This window comes from Crotalus tigris, unplaced genomic scaffold (assembly GCF_016545835.1).
Source record: "Crotalus tigris isolate CLP2741 ecotype Arizona unplaced genomic scaffold, ASM1654583v1 scf7180000017731.4096049, whole genome shotgun sequence".
Lineage (NCBI taxonomy): Eukaryota > Metazoa > Chordata > Lepidosauria > Squamata > Viperidae > Crotalus > Crotalus tigris.
The window spans coordinates 768772-788731 of record NW_024096599.1 but is presented as its reverse complement, the minus strand read 5'-3'; the positions used below and the strand labels follow the sequence as shown (position 1 = coordinate 788731).

The 19960-nt window shown below is 33.7% G+C and overlaps 1 protein-coding gene across 1 annotated transcript in view; it reads right to left on the bottom strand.

Moving 5' to 3' along the window:
* Window positions 1-19960, bottom strand: part of ARHGAP28 (Rho GTPase activating protein 28) — a 69528-nt gene that overhangs the window by 2844 nt on the left and 46724 nt on the right. Inside the window, exons 3-13 of the mRNA XM_039339166.1 lie at window positions 19480-19697; window positions 18092-18179; window positions 17028-17185; window positions 15514-15679; window positions 15320-15411; window positions 14428-14505; window positions 10953-11115; window positions 5605-5687; window positions 4679-4876; window positions 3125-3268; window positions 212-336 (exon numbers count right to left, since the gene is read on the bottom strand). Of these exons, the coding sequence (XP_039195100.1) occupies window positions 212-336; window positions 3125-3268; window positions 4679-4876; window positions 5605-5687; window positions 10953-11115; window positions 14428-14505; window positions 15320-15411; window positions 15514-15679; window positions 17028-17185; window positions 18092-18179; window positions 19480-19697 (1513 nt within the window). The remainder of the gene's footprint in view (window positions 1-211; window positions 337-3124; window positions 3269-4678; window positions 4877-5604; window positions 5688-10952; window positions 11116-14427; window positions 14506-15319; window positions 15412-15513; window positions 15680-17027; window positions 17186-18091; window positions 18180-19479; window positions 19698-19960) is intronic.

Genomic DNA, 19960 nt, shown 5'->3' with positions numbered 1-19960 from the left:
ATTGTGACATGAACAAATGAATGAAGCAATAGATTAATGCTCTGGCAGAGTAATCACATGGATGCTTTCCGTTAAGCATGGCCCATCTTAGTCTCACATATTGATTAAAGTCAAATACAAGTTAAAACTTTATTTCTTAAACCAGGTAAAGCCTACTTTAACAATGAAACTTGAATCTGGGCTATTGTCCCATTGTTCTGCTTCTACTTGCCTGTTTTCACAGTAAAATCGTGCCACAATATCTTTGGCTTTTGTTTGATTATTTGGCTGAATTGCCATAGAAACCTTTGAATGCAGCGGAGCATGGACTCTTATCACACCTTCAGGTATATCAGACTACAAAAAGAGGAACAAACAATAATTTAGCAAACTATACATATATTAATTATAGTACGATTGTAAATCACTATGCTATATCCTGAATTGCATTTTCATGCCTCCTTTTCCTTATGGCAACTTTCTCTCCTGTATAAAGCCAATCCCTGGTCTTTACTTTCAGAAAAGACCAACTCCGAGAAAAAGGCTGCAAAGGAAGAGATAAAATAGCAAAGGTAGGACATTTTCACATAGCATTTTCACACTTCCAGGGTTTTAATGGGACAGCTGCTGTACCTCTTAAAAACATATATGGAGATTTTGTTGGGATGCAGAGGACACAAGTGGGTGAAAAAGCTCCCCTCTGTCTCTGAATCACTGCCACTACTGCTAAATTTCTTACCATTCAAAGATTACCTAGAAGAATGGTTGAGATATACATTAAAGCATATGGGTTTTTTTCCAAAAAAAGTCCAAGAAAATGTAAAAATGCACTCTCAATAAACCCTAACCTGAAATCAACTTTGCCAAATAATTATGTATCAGTCTGCAAACCTTCCCCCCCCCACACACACTAGCTGTATTTCTGTAGTGTCACATAAAAAAGGAAGGTAAAAGGACTCTGAAACTAAATAAAGGATTGAAAAGAAGTAAGTCTAAATCGAGAAGCGGTCCAAGTGAATGAAAGCTGATGAGGGGGTCTAAGACAACTTGGTTTAGCCAACTGAGGGCAGCCCCATCACCACCTCCAAGTCCCCTCTGCCAAATCATTGCAGGACAACTCAACATGGGCATTCACTGGGGGACAATTTGCTGTTTGAGCCCAGATGGAGAGCCGGAGGAGTGGCCAGGCGGGCAGGTGAGCAAGCAAGTGGGCAAGCAAGTGGCAGGTGAGCAAGCAAGCACAGCATTGGTAGCGGTGGGGGAGGATGGGGATCTTTAAACCCAGCAAATTGTCCCTGTAGTGATTTGCCCATGTTAAGTTATCCTGCAATGATCCAGTGGCAGTGAGTTGTCAGAGGGGACTTAGCGGTGGCGAAGGGGCTGTCCCCAGCTGGCCGCGCCAAGTTGTCTCATTTTGTCTAGGAGGGCCATAGCAAGTGTACTTTCTGCTTGCAGGGCGGCTTTTGAATAATCCTTTGGTGTTTGCAACTGTAGGAAAAAAATCAAGAGACCTAATCAAGAAAATTTCAGGATTTGTACCTATAGGCATTATATTACAGTGTTATTGCAGGCTCTTATATTGAAGCAAGGGCATAGCAACACAGTGAATTATAATAAATGCAAGAAAGAATTGGTTTATATAACTATAAGGGTATCATACAGAATTTAGTGACACAATAGCATTCTTTGAAATGCAACAGCCTTACATGCAAGATGTCCAAGACTCTGCTATATATGTCCAAATTTTAATTTGGGATCTCAATAGATGTGCGTGTGCTTGAACCATCTTTAACCAACTATATTTGTCATTATATAAGATATATGTAACCTTGGTCATCTGGATGCAAGAGACTAGTGACCATAAGTTAACAATTAACTTTAGAAAATAAATAATTGCTGGATCTTTTCCAGTTGTATATTGACCAAATGGTATATTGACCATTTACACAATGTGCAAAGACCATATGTCTTAGCACACTGTGTAAACAGCATAGCACAGATTCATTGTGAACAGTTTGAATATTCCTGAATCAGCTAGGAAGTCCCCTGTCCCCTGAAGCATTATTACTCTACTCACATAATATAATGGTATATAAAATGTAGTTTAATGCCACAAAAAAGGCAGTAATTTTATTGTTGAAGTTAATACTAAAGTAAATTGCTGGTTGAAAAGATAGTTGCAAACACAATTTGACGGGCCTTACACTAGGTTCCTACAGATGTCCAATTCTTTTTTCAAAAGTACCAGAATAATTCAATTTGTAATGCTTGCTTCCAGTCCTTAACACAATTAGTGCCATTCAAGAAAATAGCAACTATTTAACAGTTTATCTCCACTTTCTGGAAAAGCATAATTTAGAACTTCTGAAAACTACATTTATGCTAAATTGATAAACATTTAGTTTATTGATCTAAACACTATCAGTTTCATCTCCTGCTATGGAAGGAAGTATCTTCTGTCAATCGGCACATCAGATTTAAAGCCTTGGTGTAAATTTGGTAATAAATTCTAGATTTATCATCTATGAAATGTTCATTCAAAAATAGAGAGACTCCATCCACTGGTTGCTGTCTAAATAGCACATGGTAAGTAGCTATTTCATTTATAGCAGAATACTATGCCTGCTTCCTAAAAAATAAACCCCAGTAACAAATGTAATTCTGAAGTAAAGAGGCATTGCTTAAAAAAAACAAAAGGCAAATCCCTAAAAAGGCAACCATTGGACTAACTGTTCTTCACTGAGCTGTCTTTAGTTAAGTTTTATTCTTTAAATAAAACTAATATAGATAGTATTAGCCAGGGCTTTTTTTGTCATAGAACACCCAGAATGGCACCTTTTTGGGATGGAAACTTGTAGGATAGCAAGGCGGGTTGTATGGCGTGTGTGAGTTCTGGTACCTTTTTTTTTTTTTTTACAAAAAAAGCACTGGTACTAGCACTTCTAAATAAATAAGTCTATGTGCAAATATAAAACCTTGGTATCTAGGCATTGTAACCCAATCTAGCACTTGGATTCATTTTATAAACAGTAATTATGCTCCTCTGGATCTGATTATATTATTTCATTTATTTTATTGCACATTATTTGGAATCTATGCTGGTTTGTTTAATTAAGAAAATTTACTTTCTTAAGAAAATAACCACCTCTGTTCTTTCTGGTCTCTCCCGGTCCATAGTTTTCCTTCTCAATAGTTTTCTTACACCCTTGTCAAACATGAGTTGTTTTTTAGTATTATTCACTGCAGCCTCATTCATCTTTCTCACTTGAGTAATCAGAAATGTTGGAACCTACATAGAAAAATAAAAAAGAAATAAGTTTACATGGTAAATGGTTTTATGAGTGTCATCAGAATCATAATGGTATTTCCTAAAGTATTGTATCTACAACTGTATTTTTCCTGAAGGCTAATGTGCTTTGTCATCCATTAATTCAATTTTTGAATTCTCTCCCCAAATTACATTCTAGTCTTGTTCCAGACAGAAATCACCATAAACTTTATTAAAGATGAGTAAAAAAAGCTTTCAATACAATTCTATTTTTAAGCAAGTAAATTCTTTTCCATATAAATACTTTGTATGTTTTTTATGTTTTTCAAATTATATGTTAGTATTGTAATGCTTCTAAAAATATTGAATATGAATAAGCACTTTTATAAAAGATTGGAAACCTCTTATGGACTTTTGTGCTGAAAATAGCAAAATGTGAAATGGTGAAATGGTCCACCTTGGGCACAAAGCCAGCTGGGTGACCTTGGGCCAGTCACTTTGTTTCAGCTCTAGAAAGGAGGCAATGAAAACTCTTGTTAAGAAAACTGCAAGGGATTGTCCAGGCAGTCTCCAAGAATCGGACACAAATGAATGAGAAAAAAACCCAATTGTATAGTTCCAGAACCATCATTTTACAAGTACTTTCATAGGATGAAAACATATATGTTCTCATCTTGGTGCCTACTGTTTTCACGGCTACACAAATCAGATTTTATTTGAGTCTACACCATTTACGAAAACTGTCATGGATAAAGAGTATGAAAACGACAATACAGGAATCAGTGAGTTATAAATGTGATATTATTTAATCAGTACTCCTTAAAGCAGTGGTTCTCAACCTGTGGGTCGGGACCCCATTTGGAGTCGAACAACCATTTCACAGGGGTCGCCAAACAATGCAGTCAGCCATTTTTCCCCCTTTTCCTTAGCTGTGCTACTCCCTTTTATTCTATTGGCTTTTGAAAGCCAATAGAATAGACTCTCTTGAATAGAGTCTAATTTTATTGGCTTTCAAAAGCCAATAGGAATTGTCCAGGCTGTTTCTGCCCTGCTGAGCCCGCCAAAAGTCCCATTCTGCCGATGGTGCTACACCAGTTGAGTAGTCCTCGACTTACGACTGGTTGAGTAGTCCTCGACTTATGACCGGTTGGGGGGTTGCAGCATGAAAAAGGTTGAGAACCACTGCCTTAAAGATTCTTGTAACTTCTAAATACATGGAAAAAGCTTACTACTAGTGCTTGGGAAGGTATGACTTTATTGTACCAGAATAAACACCTAATTTAAACACAAATAAATATAAGTTTTATCTTGCAAGACGATTAGCTTTACATGGCTACAGTTTCTAGATATTTTAAGATCCAGATAAAAGGAAGATCTCTGCAAGAAAAAATGCCAATACTATTTAACAGTAAAATTGAAATCATTACTTACAATCCATAGGATATCTTGGTATTTAATCAAAAGCCTTACAACATGAGCAGTAGTGGCTGCTGCTAGCATCTCTTCTTGATTGGCATGTTTGCCTTTGTAGATGAAGAGGTTTGGGGCAACAATCATGGACACATTCCATAAAGTCATTTTATTTTTATTTTCATTAGCAACTACCTTCTTCAAAAACTGTAGAAGGGCCTAAATAAAAAACAATAAAGTCACTGCTATTTATTGATAAACACTAATATTACAGTAATTGCATTTTGTAAAAAAAAAAAAGAATTCTTTCCCTGGATTTAAATAACACTAGGCTATATTTTCCACAAAATAGCTAATCACTGTATATAATAATTACTATAACACTATATATTTAAAATATTTTAATTCTGTTTTTCTGCCAATTTGAAATCCAATGATTATCTTTTATCCATAAATGTGGCATTCATCCCACAAGATGATCCAAGTTGTGTATCATTTCATTTGTAAAAATTATTCAATTTGGTGAGCATGTACCAGTGCCAAGGGTTGCCTACCTACCTACTAAGTTGTGTGCATCACCCAAGATCAAGTCTGATTATCAATTCAACTTAATAAGTCCATTTGATCTGAAAAACCGAAGTTTCACTCAGCCTCATTAAGTACATTTCTAAAGCATTTTTCCTGAGTAGTCAGATAAAAGATTTGGTGCTCCATAAATCATAGATACAACTCTGCTAGTCTTTTCACTTCAAAAAGAGCTCTATGTAGAAATGAGCTGGGAGTTGTGGAAGCTGAGAGTTTCCAAAATGAGGAAATTGCCTAAGAACAAGAAAGTTGGCAGATTTGTTGAGGGCTTTGGGGAATTTAATTTAGTGCATTTATTATTGGATCATGGGAACATTATCAAAGATAGACTGATATCAAACCCTATTGAACAATATGCCTACCTTGGCTGCATCACGACTAGCATTGGGAAGGAGCATGATCAGCAGATGCAAAGCCTGAAGCTGCAGTTTGATTTTGGATATTTCTAAGAATGAAAGATCAGAAAAAGCCTGTAAACAACTGAAGTGAGCTACCTGGTAGGAATCTAGCATGACATATAGAGTTATGGTTTTCAGTGAATTCCATAGGTAAGGATTAAAGGTACTTGTCAAACAGGAAGATAAAAGTCCACTGAATCAAACAAGAAGTAAACTTCATTCAGTATTCCTTCCACGGGAGCTTTAAGGAACAGGACAAAAAGAGAAAGACTGGTTTTAAGCTGTGGCAGAAATGTAGATTTTCATTTTGTTAAAATCTTGGCTGATAAGCTGTTACTAAAATTATCTGCAGTGAATGGGTTTAATTCTTTTTAGGCATGTTGACTGCAGAGATTCTATCAATTCATAATTTACTGATAAATTCCCAAATGTATATGAACCATTTGTCTGAAATAGGGGGCTGGACTAGAAGACCTTCCCAATCTGTTATTCTGTATTCTATATATCAAAATCTTCGCTCTTCATAATTTGCATCTGAAACCAAATCTGTACAATAATGCTTATTATCAAGGACAATTCTACAGAAAAAGGTGCATATAGAAAGACATTATTTGTGAAAACTGACTTTAAAAGTTACTATATGGGGATAATAAGTAATACATACATTTATCATAGGTGGAAAAACAATATGGAGAATGGGACAAGATTAGTCTACATTTGGGAGAATAAAAGCCTGAATAATCTATGTCAGATTTGTTCTATTCCTGAGTTTTAAAGTCATTAGACCTGGTATCTAAAGTGTGGTTTCAACGGTCATTCTTGTGTCTCTTCTTGGATGCTTGATTCCCTAATCCATTTAACTTTTAAACATTTAGGTTTAGATTATGGTAAACATAATTTTGTAATCAATTAAGTGAAAATTTTGACAGTGCAAAGAGAAATATCAGATATCAATAACTTATCAAATAATTCCCAGGAATGCCCTAAAGACATGTGTAAAATTTTCTTAGAAAATAAAATAGTTGAAAAAATAAAGCCTCAGTGGTTAGAAAAAGGATTATGAAGCATTCTCATTAATTTACTTTTTCAGATAATGTGCTCATTGAAAAATACTATGTATGTAGATGGTTATTGTCTATGGGCATCCAGATCATGCTTTCTACATTCCAGGTTTGCGTACAGGCTTTCTACAATTCATTGGATCTACACATTTGTGGGATGTGCAATCTCTTTTTAAAAATTGGCAATATGCTGCATACTTTTTAATACCCCGCTAAGAGTACTATTTTTAGTCTTAGCTAAACTCTGTTCTGTTATTAACAATGTCAGAATTGAATGTGTTAATAGCTCCAGGCTGTCCACACACTGGCACTAGTCTTAATCATTTTGCTTCTCTTGATTGGGAGGAAAATAAATTCCTGATTTGCTAGACATTTTGACATCAGATTATTTTGATGGCATCGGATGACTAGTCTATTCAGATTGGAGTCCCCTCCCCCAATCAACATGATTGCATTTGTATATTTATTTTGATATTGTTAATCCTTCTGTCAGAATGGTCTAATTTGTATTTCATTTTTTTGATGTTTTTACTAACTTCTGGATTATTGTAATGATAATAAAAAATGATAACTCACAACAAAAGCATTTGATATAATTAATAAAATATTATTTTATAGTTCCTCACATACTATAGATTCATATTCAATATGAGATTTTTTTTCTTTTTTTACACCTGAGATGGAGTATGGATTTACTTCTTAATTTCTATGCAGTATTGGCCATTTTTCCTTTTTTCCACTTATTTATTTATTTATTTAGTCAGGCTCAATTGTCCAGCATTGTACAGCATGGAAAACATCTGCTTGGGCTATTAAAATACTATATTCTTCACAAGGAAGCCTTGTCTTTTGGGATTCATTCTCTGCATAGCTGATATTACCCGGGTCACAAACAGGCCATTTTTCATTATCGGTTGCCAATCAGTTCTTTGATGTCGGAAAAGCCATAACCTTTAGTTCAAAGGGCAAGTCCTCTGTATAACATAATACATCACCGTCTTGATATCTGGAAATTATTCATTTCAATGCTTCATCTTTCTAAAAGCAGAGTGGCTCTGCCATGTCTTAAAGCAGATTTAAATCTTGTCTGCACATGGAGAAGGAGAAGGATAAGAAAAGAGTCTCGAAATTAATCTCATAATAAAGTGACACTTTTCTTCTCTGTGTCTAAAAAACCTTGAAATTACAGAGTCAGCAACCTGCAATACCTCAGATATTACTGAATAACTTCAATCAGTCCTACTCGTTAGCTATGCTTCCTAGGAGTTGTTCTTGAACAAGATGTAGAACAAAACTGGATACCTAATTCTGTTACTGACCATGGAAAACAATTCCCTGATAGTAATCTATTGCTATTGTTACGAAGGTTTGGGAATATGTAGTAGTTTGGTATTTTCTCAATTATCTTAATTTAGTTAATGAATGTGTAGAGGTCCAGCCCATAATTTTCTAATAATTCTATCCTAAAGACCAGTTTTATCTAGGTTCTTTTCAGTTTATTGTTACTTTTCATTATTCTCTTCATTTTGAAGCTAGGCCAGTTTAAGTGGCTATGAAACAGTCTATTCTAAATATCAGTAATCTTATTAAAAGCAATAACAACAATAAGCTTTTTAATGAATCCTTAGGCACCTTATACTGAGGAGTGGTAGATGTATGCTCTTCTTATAGTCTCCTGAGAAAAAAAGACCATGACTAATGTTTGCACAGCTATTTCAAAGATCCCAAAATTAGATTAGGCACAAAGTACTCATGTAAAACACCACTACAAGCTGGAAATTGTTTTGGAGAATAGAGTAAAAAAGCCAATTTACTTTTCACTGATGGGAAAACCATATTTCCTATAGGGAAATGACAATCCACCCTGAACACAAACAGTTTTGCAGTTGGTTGAAAAATCTTAACTGAAGCATTGTAAAATCCTCTTTGCTAAAATCCAGACAGAACCACAGTAAGCTGTATCTGTTAAATCTATCTCCTTGCTCTTTGAAGGAATCTAAAGCAAGACATTTTTCATTCAGTGTAAATTCATTTTATTTTGATTCCTAAGAGAATTCTTTTGGCTCTGTCTCTATTACAGTTCATTGTATAATTTACAGCCCGTTTATCTAACCTGTCAAATTCAATTTGAATACTACTTAATGAGAAACCCTCGAGGAATAATTGTTAAAATACTATTTAAGAATTATTTTTGACGATTCTTAATTGTTGTGACAACGACATGGTATTTAACATTCTTGCTACGCCATGTGTCATGAGTTACTTCCTCATATGCTTTACTAGTAACTACTTTCACATACTTGTAGTGCCTGCCTTAGGAGGCAGCAATATTTGCAAAGCCTTCTAGTCCTGAAGCACTCCAAAGCCTATAAAGGACTTTGAACTCTCCTAATTCAATTTGCTATTTTGAAGCAGGACTCATGTCCCTCCATTGAATCAGTCTCAGTCAGCTGATATGATTTAATCAAAACTGTAAAGTTTTTACGCAGCACTAGGGATAATTTATCATTTGCCATCAGTTTATATGAAAGTACTGAACCATATTAGCAGAGGATTTGTAAATGGCATAGAAACAATATTGTCTTTCTAACCCAAAGTAAAGGGTGTTACAGTATAAGTGGATTGGTTGGCATCAGTTCCTGGCAGTTTATTTTAATCCTGTGATACAGACTATCCTGACTCAACCAATTATCTCACTGAAATCACTGGCAGTTTTGCCTTTGGCAGCGAATCTACAGTATATCCTGCATGGATGAAAGTATAAGAAGTACTTAAGGGACAAGACATTGCAATAATAAACAACATGGAACTGTCTCTCAGAAGCTCCTCTTTCAACAATCCAAGAAGTGTGGTTTTTATTAAAGGGGATAATGCCACAGACATTATAAGAAATAGCATAACATTTCTGTCTGGAACTGATACCCACTACCAACACTGGAGTCATGAAAAAGTAACTGTTTTTAGATTATCAGTAAAAGTCCATAAAAAATTCACAGAAATATATTTCAACAAAGCTGGACTTTAGATAATCTCATCTTTAATTCCACCAACCCCCCCCCAAACCCCACGCCACATTAAGAGTCTAAAAATCATAGACTCAAGACCGTACTGGTTTTAAAAATGTGATTTCTTTTAATTATTTTAATTTAAAATAATTTGAGCTCAAAACACCCTTCTGAGTTCAAAATGAGTTGTTCCCAGTATACCAGAAGTGTTTTAAGGTGGAAGCAGTTCTCCTTTTATTATGAAAAGGGATTTTGAGCTGAAAATGTGATCATTTCAAGCTTGAAATATTCTCAGTATAATAGAACCTGATATAAACGCAAAGTAATATTTCAAACAAAATGAAGCATATTGAAGCTGAGATATTTTAAATTTGAAAGGTATTCTTTGTGAAGTATCACGCTCCTTTGCTTCGAAAAAAGAAATTGCCACATTATTTCTCTTCATGTTGCTCCAATGGTTTCTTCCATGCTTTCTATGGGGTATTGGAAAATGCTGTCAGAGACATCTGCTCATGTGTTGGGATGACATAAAACACCCTCGTGAGATGAGTTCCTTCACTTTTGTGTTTTGATAAGTGAAAAACATTGCTTCATATTTGTTGCATCACTACTATCACATTGCCCAGGTCTAACACCATTGGGCCACTAAACTGCAAGTCTAGCTCAAATTATGCCTTAGTTATACACTGTAGCAAGTCACTTTGTGGTTTGTTTACTTTTGGCTTATCATGATGTAGAACTGCAGTCCTTTGCACATGGCTGTGGAATAATGAGATGTACAGATTATTTTACAATACTGTAGATGAGATTTGTCACTGAGACTAAGTTCATTCTATTAATAAACTGCTTGTACATTTTTCAAGTTATAAATATTACGAACATGGTCTTTATTTTGAAAGAGTAACACCTAGACCTGAGAGATGGTACCTATTGATAAAGTCAAAAATTTTACTTTTCATTTTCCCTCTCTTCATTTTCCCCTCTATTATTGTATATGCCATGCATGGTATATTTTATCCAATTATCCACACTTGGTACTTGAACTGGAGGATGAAATCAGACTTAACAAAAGTAAATCGGAAGTGCACATGTCCCTTAGGCAAAGCAACAGGTGCTATGTGCATTGGCATAGAGTTGCAACTGACATACAGTATATGACATACAGGTGCTTTGGAGAATAACTTGACTCCTTCTTCTTTGTGGCATAAACAATTGGTTTGTGAAACATTGAGATCTCCCTACTTACTTTCTACTAATGTGATAAAAGCAGGCAAGTATTCCACAGGGAAGAGAGGACTTGGTAGTTCTCGTACAAACATCTTCAGCAGTCCTGCTGCATCATTGTTGCGTACTTGATCCCAGTCAAAAGCATCTTCATCAAATTTGGCTTCAATTTCTTGGCGAAGACTCTACAGGATAAGCAAATGTGACTAATGTTAAGCATGACCACTAATAAAAGAAATTGTATTACATTTTATTGTTTCTAAACAACTTGATTTCACAGAATATTAGTATTTATTAATGAAATTATTATTAAATTAATATAATTACTTAATATAAAATTAATAAATTAAAGTTACAATATAATTTATAAAGTATATACAGTTTGTGCCTGGATTAAGTATAACACTTTTAAAACCATCTTATATAGTTTGAATATCAATATCAAACATATTTAATTTTAAGTTAATTTAATTTAACTTTTTACAAATAATGTTCAATTCAATTAGACTAAGCTGTATTTTAATTTCATGTAGACTCAAGTCTTTGCAATACAGTAGAATAATGAAATAGCCTCTTTTCACATAGTATTTTCTAATCCTGAAGTAGCTATCACAGGAAACTTAAAGTACAGCGCACATGAAAATAAAACCCAATTCTGCTCAATGTCCGAATACCTGGTGGATGCCTCCCATGACAAATCCTTGTTGTTCTGGTAATATTCATGAAGCAAATAACATGTCAAATAGTAAAGATATTTGAACTAATAGTATATGTATCACTCTAAAATCTCATATTTGTCTCTACATAGCTTTGCATATCTCTTGCCTGTACTGAAATATAACCCAGCTGGCAGCAACCTTTTATAGATACAAGTAGAAGTTAAAGAACACAGAAGACTCTTTGAGTCTTTATTCAGCTGCTACATTCAAAGAATAATCTTAAATCAGAACCACATGTATTTTATTTAAGAAATGGGAATGCTTTCAAATGTGAATGTCAACATAATAAACGATGGCTTTGAATAGTTAAATCTGGACCAGCTTTAAAAATGTCCTTTTCTGTTTCTCCTTTTGGGGCAACATTAAATGATTCAATAACTGAAATTAAAAACATGGCATTTTTCCTAGGAACATTTGGCTTTCCTTCTAGTACGAGAAGTCTGATCTAGTAAAACATATCACAGTGGCTCAGAAGACAAAGAAAAAAGTAAGGCTGCTTATAAACTGTATGAAATCTAATGCTGAAAGTATTGTTCTTGCTGCAGTATATAATAGAATAGATAAAATCTTAAATGTTTATGAAATGACAGGCTGAACAAAAATCGAAGCTGAATAGAGCAGTTATTTCAGATTAATATGGCAAGATGTCTCTAATGCATTTATTTTTTAGAATGGTACTCTCCAGGTGTAGTTAGATTTCTCAGATCTGAATCCAGCCTCTCTTCAAACAGCTCACCTGTTTCTCCTCACAACAGCCCTGTGACACAGGCAAGAGTGATCAGTCCTTAAGTTTCCATGGCTAGGAGTGAACTTGAACTTGGTCTATCTTCTCCTATCTTAACACCATGTTGCTCCTTATTGATAATCTCAGCAAAAGTAGCTCTTTACCAGTAGGAAATCTGATACATGCAGCAAAGAACTGGTAAGATAGAATTGTTCTATCTGAAACTATAGTAATGTAGTAGGGCTATTCCCTCTTGGGTTTTGGGTTTCCCTCTTCTAAAAGAAAAAGATAGAAAAGGTGACTTCCTTACAAGTATTATCATCTTATATTTTATTTTGAATACTTTCTTCCATAGTAATGAAATTTTGTATTCTTTGAATTACACATTTGTTCTCTTGCATAAATTGAATCTAATTGACAAAGGTGACAGAGGTGCTTCCAAATTGAGGGTCTTGGTAAGATTTTTTCTGGGGACATTTTGTTTAGGTGGAAGAATTGTTCTGTCTAGTCTCTTTCTGTCTCAGCTTTTGGCTCTCGTCTTCCTCTCCCTCGCACCTATTCTTTTACTGCATCCCTTCAGCATGTTTATTTAATATTTAAAAGAGATGATATCACCCATTTTCAGGAAAGCTTGATGGGTGGGATAATGCATTATGCAGCAAAACAGTACAACAGATCTAGGTCAAAGCTGCAAACACACATACTTAATCTTAAATATTTTTAGCAGTGAGCTAAAGCAAACAGATGATAATTGCTAGGGTGAATTATCATTGATAAATCTAGAGCAGCAAATACTGTAATGATTTAACAGAATTATCAGATTGAATTCACTTTGGAAAAGACATTGAAATGTTACGATGTGTCTGTACCTATAAAGATCAGAATTATGCATGCCACAGTACTCTCTACGAGATACTAAGGAAGTAAAAACTGGAAGGAACAGTAGGATAGGAATATTATGGACTTTGGAACTTTGATATTGGAGAAGATTCCTGAGAATAACATGAACAGTCAAGAAAACAAACAAATGAAACATTTTGAAAAATCAATCCAGAATTCTCATTAGAGGTACAAATGAACAAGCTCAAGTTGTCCTCCTTTGGATACCTTATGCAAAGGTACCCAGTTCGCTGGAAAAGATTCTAATTCTGGGAAATGCAGAAGGAAAGAGAAAGGGGGAGGACCAACAAGGTGGATGGATTCAGTTATAGTGACAATAGGTGCGCCATTGAAAGATCTGAAAGACCAGGTTAGGGATATATTATTATGAGAAAATCTATGTGGTTACTGAGAGTAAATGATCTGCAGATCTGCAGAAATAGGATGTTGGATAGAATATACCTATTTGCCATACTTCATTAATTTCCCTGTTGTTTTTACTGAGCATATTTAATATTCATCAAGGTTATGGGATGATAGCCAGTTTGGTGTAGTGGTTAAAACATAAGGCTAGAAACCAGGAGGCCTGCTTGGGCACAAAGTTAGCTAGGTGAACTTAGGCCAATCACTTTCTCTCAGCATAGGAAGGAGGCAATGGCAAACCACTTCTGAAAAACCTTGCCAAGAAAACTGCAGGGACTTGTCAGACAGTTTCTGAGAATTGGACATGATTGAACAAAAAAAAAAAAAAGGGGGGGGGGTAGGGAGGGTTTCTATGGGATTATTTGAAGTCAATTGCAGAAAGGTGCTTTGGGATGTACAAGTCAGTTGCATGGGGCAAACATAGGACCTGTTTGCCACTGCTTTATAAAATTGCAGGCTGCTAATGAATTCCCTCTTGCATGCTTTGATGCACCCGTCTGAAATTGAATCCAAAGCTCTGCACAGATCTAGCATTCAACATTGTTTTTGTCCAAGCAATGTCTTTGTTCACCAAACTTTGAGGTTTTGGGACATTTCCGTTGTGTGACAACTATAAAACTGAGAGCACTATTAATATGTATAATAAACAGTTTGTTTTATGTATACATATGTTCACACAGAACTTGCCCATAAATGATTTTCTCCCTACGTCAATATCAAAGGTCTTTAACTTTGAAAGAAAAACTGATTACCTTCACTCTGGAAGCAGATCCAGGCACTCGAAGAATACCTTCTGTTTCCAGACCAGTTTCCTCAAGTTTGAGCAATAGCTATGTCATAATAAACAAAGTACTTTTATGCAATTTTTTTTAATGCAGAGATTTTTAAAAATATAGAGACATTTTTACAACTATTGGCTCCTGTGAACATAAAACATTTTGCCTAAGCAAAATAATCAGTGTGATTAAGTAAACAGAACTAGTCCAAATCCCTAAGTGCCTTTTTTATTAGTTTTTTGAATTCCGTTTACTGCGTGAGAAGCTTAAAGATAACAGATATCCTGAACCTTTGCCCAAACAAAAATTAAACAAGGAATTAAAACTTTCTATTGAGTGAAACATTGAAAGAATTATTGGGGCTCTTTAGGAAATAAGATTGTGTTATAGTCTTCTAGATAATAATAATAGTAATCACTCATCATTAAGATCTAAAGTTATTCTTAGTAAGAAAATGCAAGCAAAATAAAAACAAGAGATAAAACAACTGCTTCTATTTTATCATTTAATGATGAATCAGCAAGCTGAACTTGTACTCAGTGTGACTATGTTATCTTTTCTAGAACAGGGCCTCCAATTAGAATCTTCTAGAAGGACTGGAATGTAGGTACCAGAATTCCTAGCTATTCTGTGACCAAACTATTGGAATTCTTGGGTTGTGGTCCAAAAAAACATTTCAAGGCTTCAGGTTGAGGAAACACAATATATACAGTGAACTAGGAGAGGTATGATTTTATCTTTACATTTTCTGACTGAAAACATAAGCAGAAATAAGCTTGTCAACTGTCCTGAAACTATAAGATTAATGACTATTATTCTTTATATATGCAGTGGTGATTAAGATTACGTTTGTTAAATTAGTACTCACTTTTTGAAAAATGAGGGGGACTTTAATTCCAGGAAACTTCTTTTGATCATTTTCCAAGAGCACTGCTAATGGAACTCCAAAAAGGCCATTTTCTTAAATAAAAAATAAGTTATAGTAAGAGACTTCAGATAAGTAATGTTTTGCTGGTTACTAAAAACTTAAATATCTAATGTCATAACATTGTTTGTAATTACCTCGCCTTTTCATCCTTTCTGTTCTGTTCCTTTTCAATTCTATTCCTAAAGCATCATAGACAGCTGTTAATTCAATCAGAGAGAGATAACGAATTTTCTTCATGTCCTCTGGAGACAAATCTTCAACTTCAGTTAATCCAATTCGACTTTTCCTAATTGTATATTTCTGTAACAGATTTTAAATAATTCTTTAATATTCAAAAACATTATTAAGTATGCATGCATGCACATAGTTTTTCATCCTTAAGTATATTTTTACAAAAAAGCAAGTGAATCAAATTATAAATCATTCTATTAAGAAAAGCGCTGATTACAATCCTCAGTCTATAGATGGCAGAGTTAGCTTCCCCTTCTATTGTAGGAATTTAGGAAAAAATAATATTAAACAAACTGTATTTAGATTCTTGCCTTGTTAAATACAAACATGGAAGACTTACAAGTAGCAAGGCACTATTTCACCCTCCCATCCAAACTCATTTAGAATTTCTCTTTATTTCTGAATAATTACTGTATGAATAAGATTAGACTAAATTTATTTTATGTTTAGGGAAATTACTATATATTAAAATGCATCCCTGCAACAGCTATCAGCAAGTCTTCCTATGAAGGATAAACCTAATAGAGAAAGGCAAAAAAATGACAGTGTTTTCAAGCAAACATTATGTATCTGGCCTGATACATGGGAAAATCTGTATAAACTCAAGTATTTATAGATAGTAGGTCTATACAGCAGTTTCTCTTCTTCCATCGTATGAGTAATTCTGAAATAACATTTGTATGCAACATGGAATATTAAGAGTCAATATTTTTTTTAATATTTATGAATTTATTCAAAACATCTTGACAGAGCTTTCAGTACTTAGTAGACTAAATTAGGTAATTATAGATGGCAAAAAACTTGATATAATTATTTTATTTATCCACTTCTACAAAATGCTTTTTTTACAATAATTAGCTTTTTTAACACTAAGAGATTTTTCTCTTTTTCTCTTTTTGCTACTTATTATATTGTTATGAAACTCCTGAAGCAGAATTCATTCTTCAATTTCTGGGGGGGAAAAAAAATTCTAAACCTTGGGGTCTTGTGCTTTTTTCTGAGCCTGCCCAACAGATTCTGGAACTCGTGAAAAACTTGCTTGAGTTCAGCACGAGAAATAAAGTAATTTTATTAAGATTTGTAGAGCATCTTTGACTAATCTGCATATAGCATGTGGCTGTTTATTAGGCATTTCCAATTTGATAGGAAAGTGAATTTTTTCTTGACTTTCATAATTTGCGATTAAAGCCTATCAAAGACTTTTTTCCCCAATGTGAGTATTCTATGAATTTCAGCAAAGTACCTTATTTCTTAGTTATTCATTTCCAAGTAATAGCCCAAGTTTAGAAAACAAACTGGCTTTCCTTTTTATATATATATATAAATCTCCAGAGTTAATGTAACATATTTTAAGATAGCCATTATTTGAAAGAAACTCATGATATAGAGTACATAAACTTGAGGAGCTTAAACTTACAGGTAATGAAGAATCATCCTTTTTTAACCTTTGACTTTTGTGACAATCTCTGTGTTTTGGAACCACCATGATTGATTCTGAGAATGAAATTTCAAGGGAAAGCTCCTCTTTCTCCATCTGGCTGTCTTTATTGAGTTCATATTCCATACAGTCACTAGCTGAAATCAAGGGAAATTTTCATGAATGCTGTATTCTCCATGGAAAAATAACACACTCATAGGTTGGAGGAACTAATTCTAGAGCATTAACCATATTTCTTTTTGTTTATAGTAAGAGCTGCAGTGTATGGCAATTCATGAAAGAATTATGGAGATATTTGCTATTCATTTATTCCACCTCAGTTCCTGAACTGAGATCCAATTTAAATCATTGGCAGTGAAGAAATGAGGGACCTGAAGTAGCTTTGTAGATGGAATGAAAAAAAAAATATGCAGTTTTTTTCTCCCCATTTTGAACTCAGTGGGTTTTAATCAGGTGCAGACAATATGATGCTCATGGTAAGAAAAGTCCCAAGGAACTCTTTTGGTTTCTGCCAACTTCTTTCCTTTCTGATTTAATTTGTTTTACATTCTTTCATTTTTTTTAAAAAAAGTGAAAACGTGAAAGTAAAACAAAATCATAGTTATTTACAAGTATATTTTTTTGTCCTGTGGAGGACCTGTCAGCCTATGACTATTGCTTGGTTTAAAAGTGTATTACTTCAAGATATTTAAACAAAGATAAGTGAGATGTGATATTATCATATCAAAAAAGAACTGTCTGCCTTTTATTAAAGTTACTTTTTCTCAGTGATAAAAGAAATAGTAGAAATGTCTTATGATGAAAATGTCTGGCATCAGAAAGAATAGCATAAAATTTACCGTAGTAAACTAGTAAAGCTATGACAAAATCTAATATATAATTAGTCATTATTCCCACAGTGATAAAAGAGACTTATTCTGAAGTAATAATATATAGGATTTCTGCATTAAAATTTAAATATGATCAAATGATCAAATTATTTCCCAGATTTTTTTTGAAAAAAAAAAAACAAAAAGCTATGTTATCTATTAATAAATACTCACAGCTAACCATTTTCCAATCTGGATTCTGCACAGAAAAATCGATATTATTGGTTGTAACAGGTAACACTGGTAGAGTTTCAAATGTAGGCTGGAAGACAAGAAAACATTAGAATAATTTATCTCTAATACAAATCTGTAATTTTAAATATAAAATTCATAGTCTGCAGTTAGCATTACACAATTTTCTTTCTTCATACTGTACAAATTAAATAGTAATTGTAATTAAAATAAAATTATATTTCATTAAAACAAAAAGAGGAAAAAACCACATTGAATTTCATAGAAGTGTACCACAATTACTTCAAAAATATGAATGGAAATGATTTAACTATTTTTTTATTTTAAAAAAATTCACATTGATTGAAATACAGCAGTTCAATATGGCTTCTCCCATTTGTTTGGCTATTATCAAGGTGAAATGTATCATTTCAGCTCTACTTAAAATTAGCCTAGGGATGTCATATAACTTACAATAGCACTGGAAATCACTGAAATCATACAATGACAACTGGAAATAAAATGGTCAATTAATGAACAGGATAGAAAACAATGTATTGATAACAGTATGTGTTCTTGTGTACTGATATTACTAAAACTGCTAATACTGTCTTGAATATCAAAACAAGTTTTAACTGACAGAGCTGTGGGCAAAAGGAAGTTTTGATATGTATTTCATAGAAAGGCATTTTATTTTCAATTATAACACATTTCCAAACATGTGATTTTTTAAAATAGTTATTAAGTCCTATATATAAAATATTTCATGAAGACATATTGAAAGAATAAGTAGACTTCTACTGCAAAACATCTGTTATATATAAACATATGTTATAATCATAATATTTTTTGTTAACACTAACCAATAAATTTAAAAAGTTATTTTTTATTAGCCACCCAAGGATATGTCCATAAATACATTCCTTAGAAAATAGAATGAGGTGGCCTAAGTAATTTGATATACATTTGTACTTGCACATATTGTATTCCTTTTTACAAACTTTAAATGAGATTTACTGTCACTTAACTTCTTCATGGAATGACATAAAAGGTGACAAGATAAACCATAGAATTTTTTAATTCTTTTTTCATTTGTAGCTCTTATAGGAACAAAAATACATTTGAATTCATGAGCAATGTCTGGTGAAAGTTTTAAAGAAGAGCGCAGTTACTGTTCCTATCTACCATCATCACATTCAAGAGCAGAATGTATAAAATAAAAAAGGAAGCAGAAACTACTTTTTGATAGGCCTTGCTAAACATTTTCTCAACTTTTTAGTACAGAATATTATACCAATTTAAAGCAAAACTCCACAGAGTAATCAACCAATAACCAAGATAATAACAAATACATTTCAAAAATGTCTAAAGCATTAAAATAATTCACTTACAGAGGAGTTATGGGTACCAAAGATATCACGCACATCTCTGATTATGTGTTTATTTTTCTTTCTCATGGTCTGAGAATATGTGGTATATCTCTTCTGCACTGCAGCTGCTTGAGTTCGGGTCAAGGTTGATAGCAATGCTTCCCCATTATCTTCTTCAGATTCTGATATTAATGTAGACAGACCAACATCTTGCAACCATTCAGCTTCTAGTTCACCCTCTATAGAGGAGCAGATATTATAGGAAACAAACACAGTTAGCCTAAGGTAGCAAAATATAAGGAGCCTGGTCACACTTTTTCTGACTAACAAAATTTGTTAAAAGGCATAAATTTGTATGAATTGATAAGATACCTCTAATCTGTTTCACATATAACCAGTATCTGAACGACCAACTTGCTTTCCACTCCTTACCCCTCATATCACCCCAGTTTAAATCTTCTATCAACTTAGCCTTTCTAAGAATTTGACGAAGTGAGGCCCA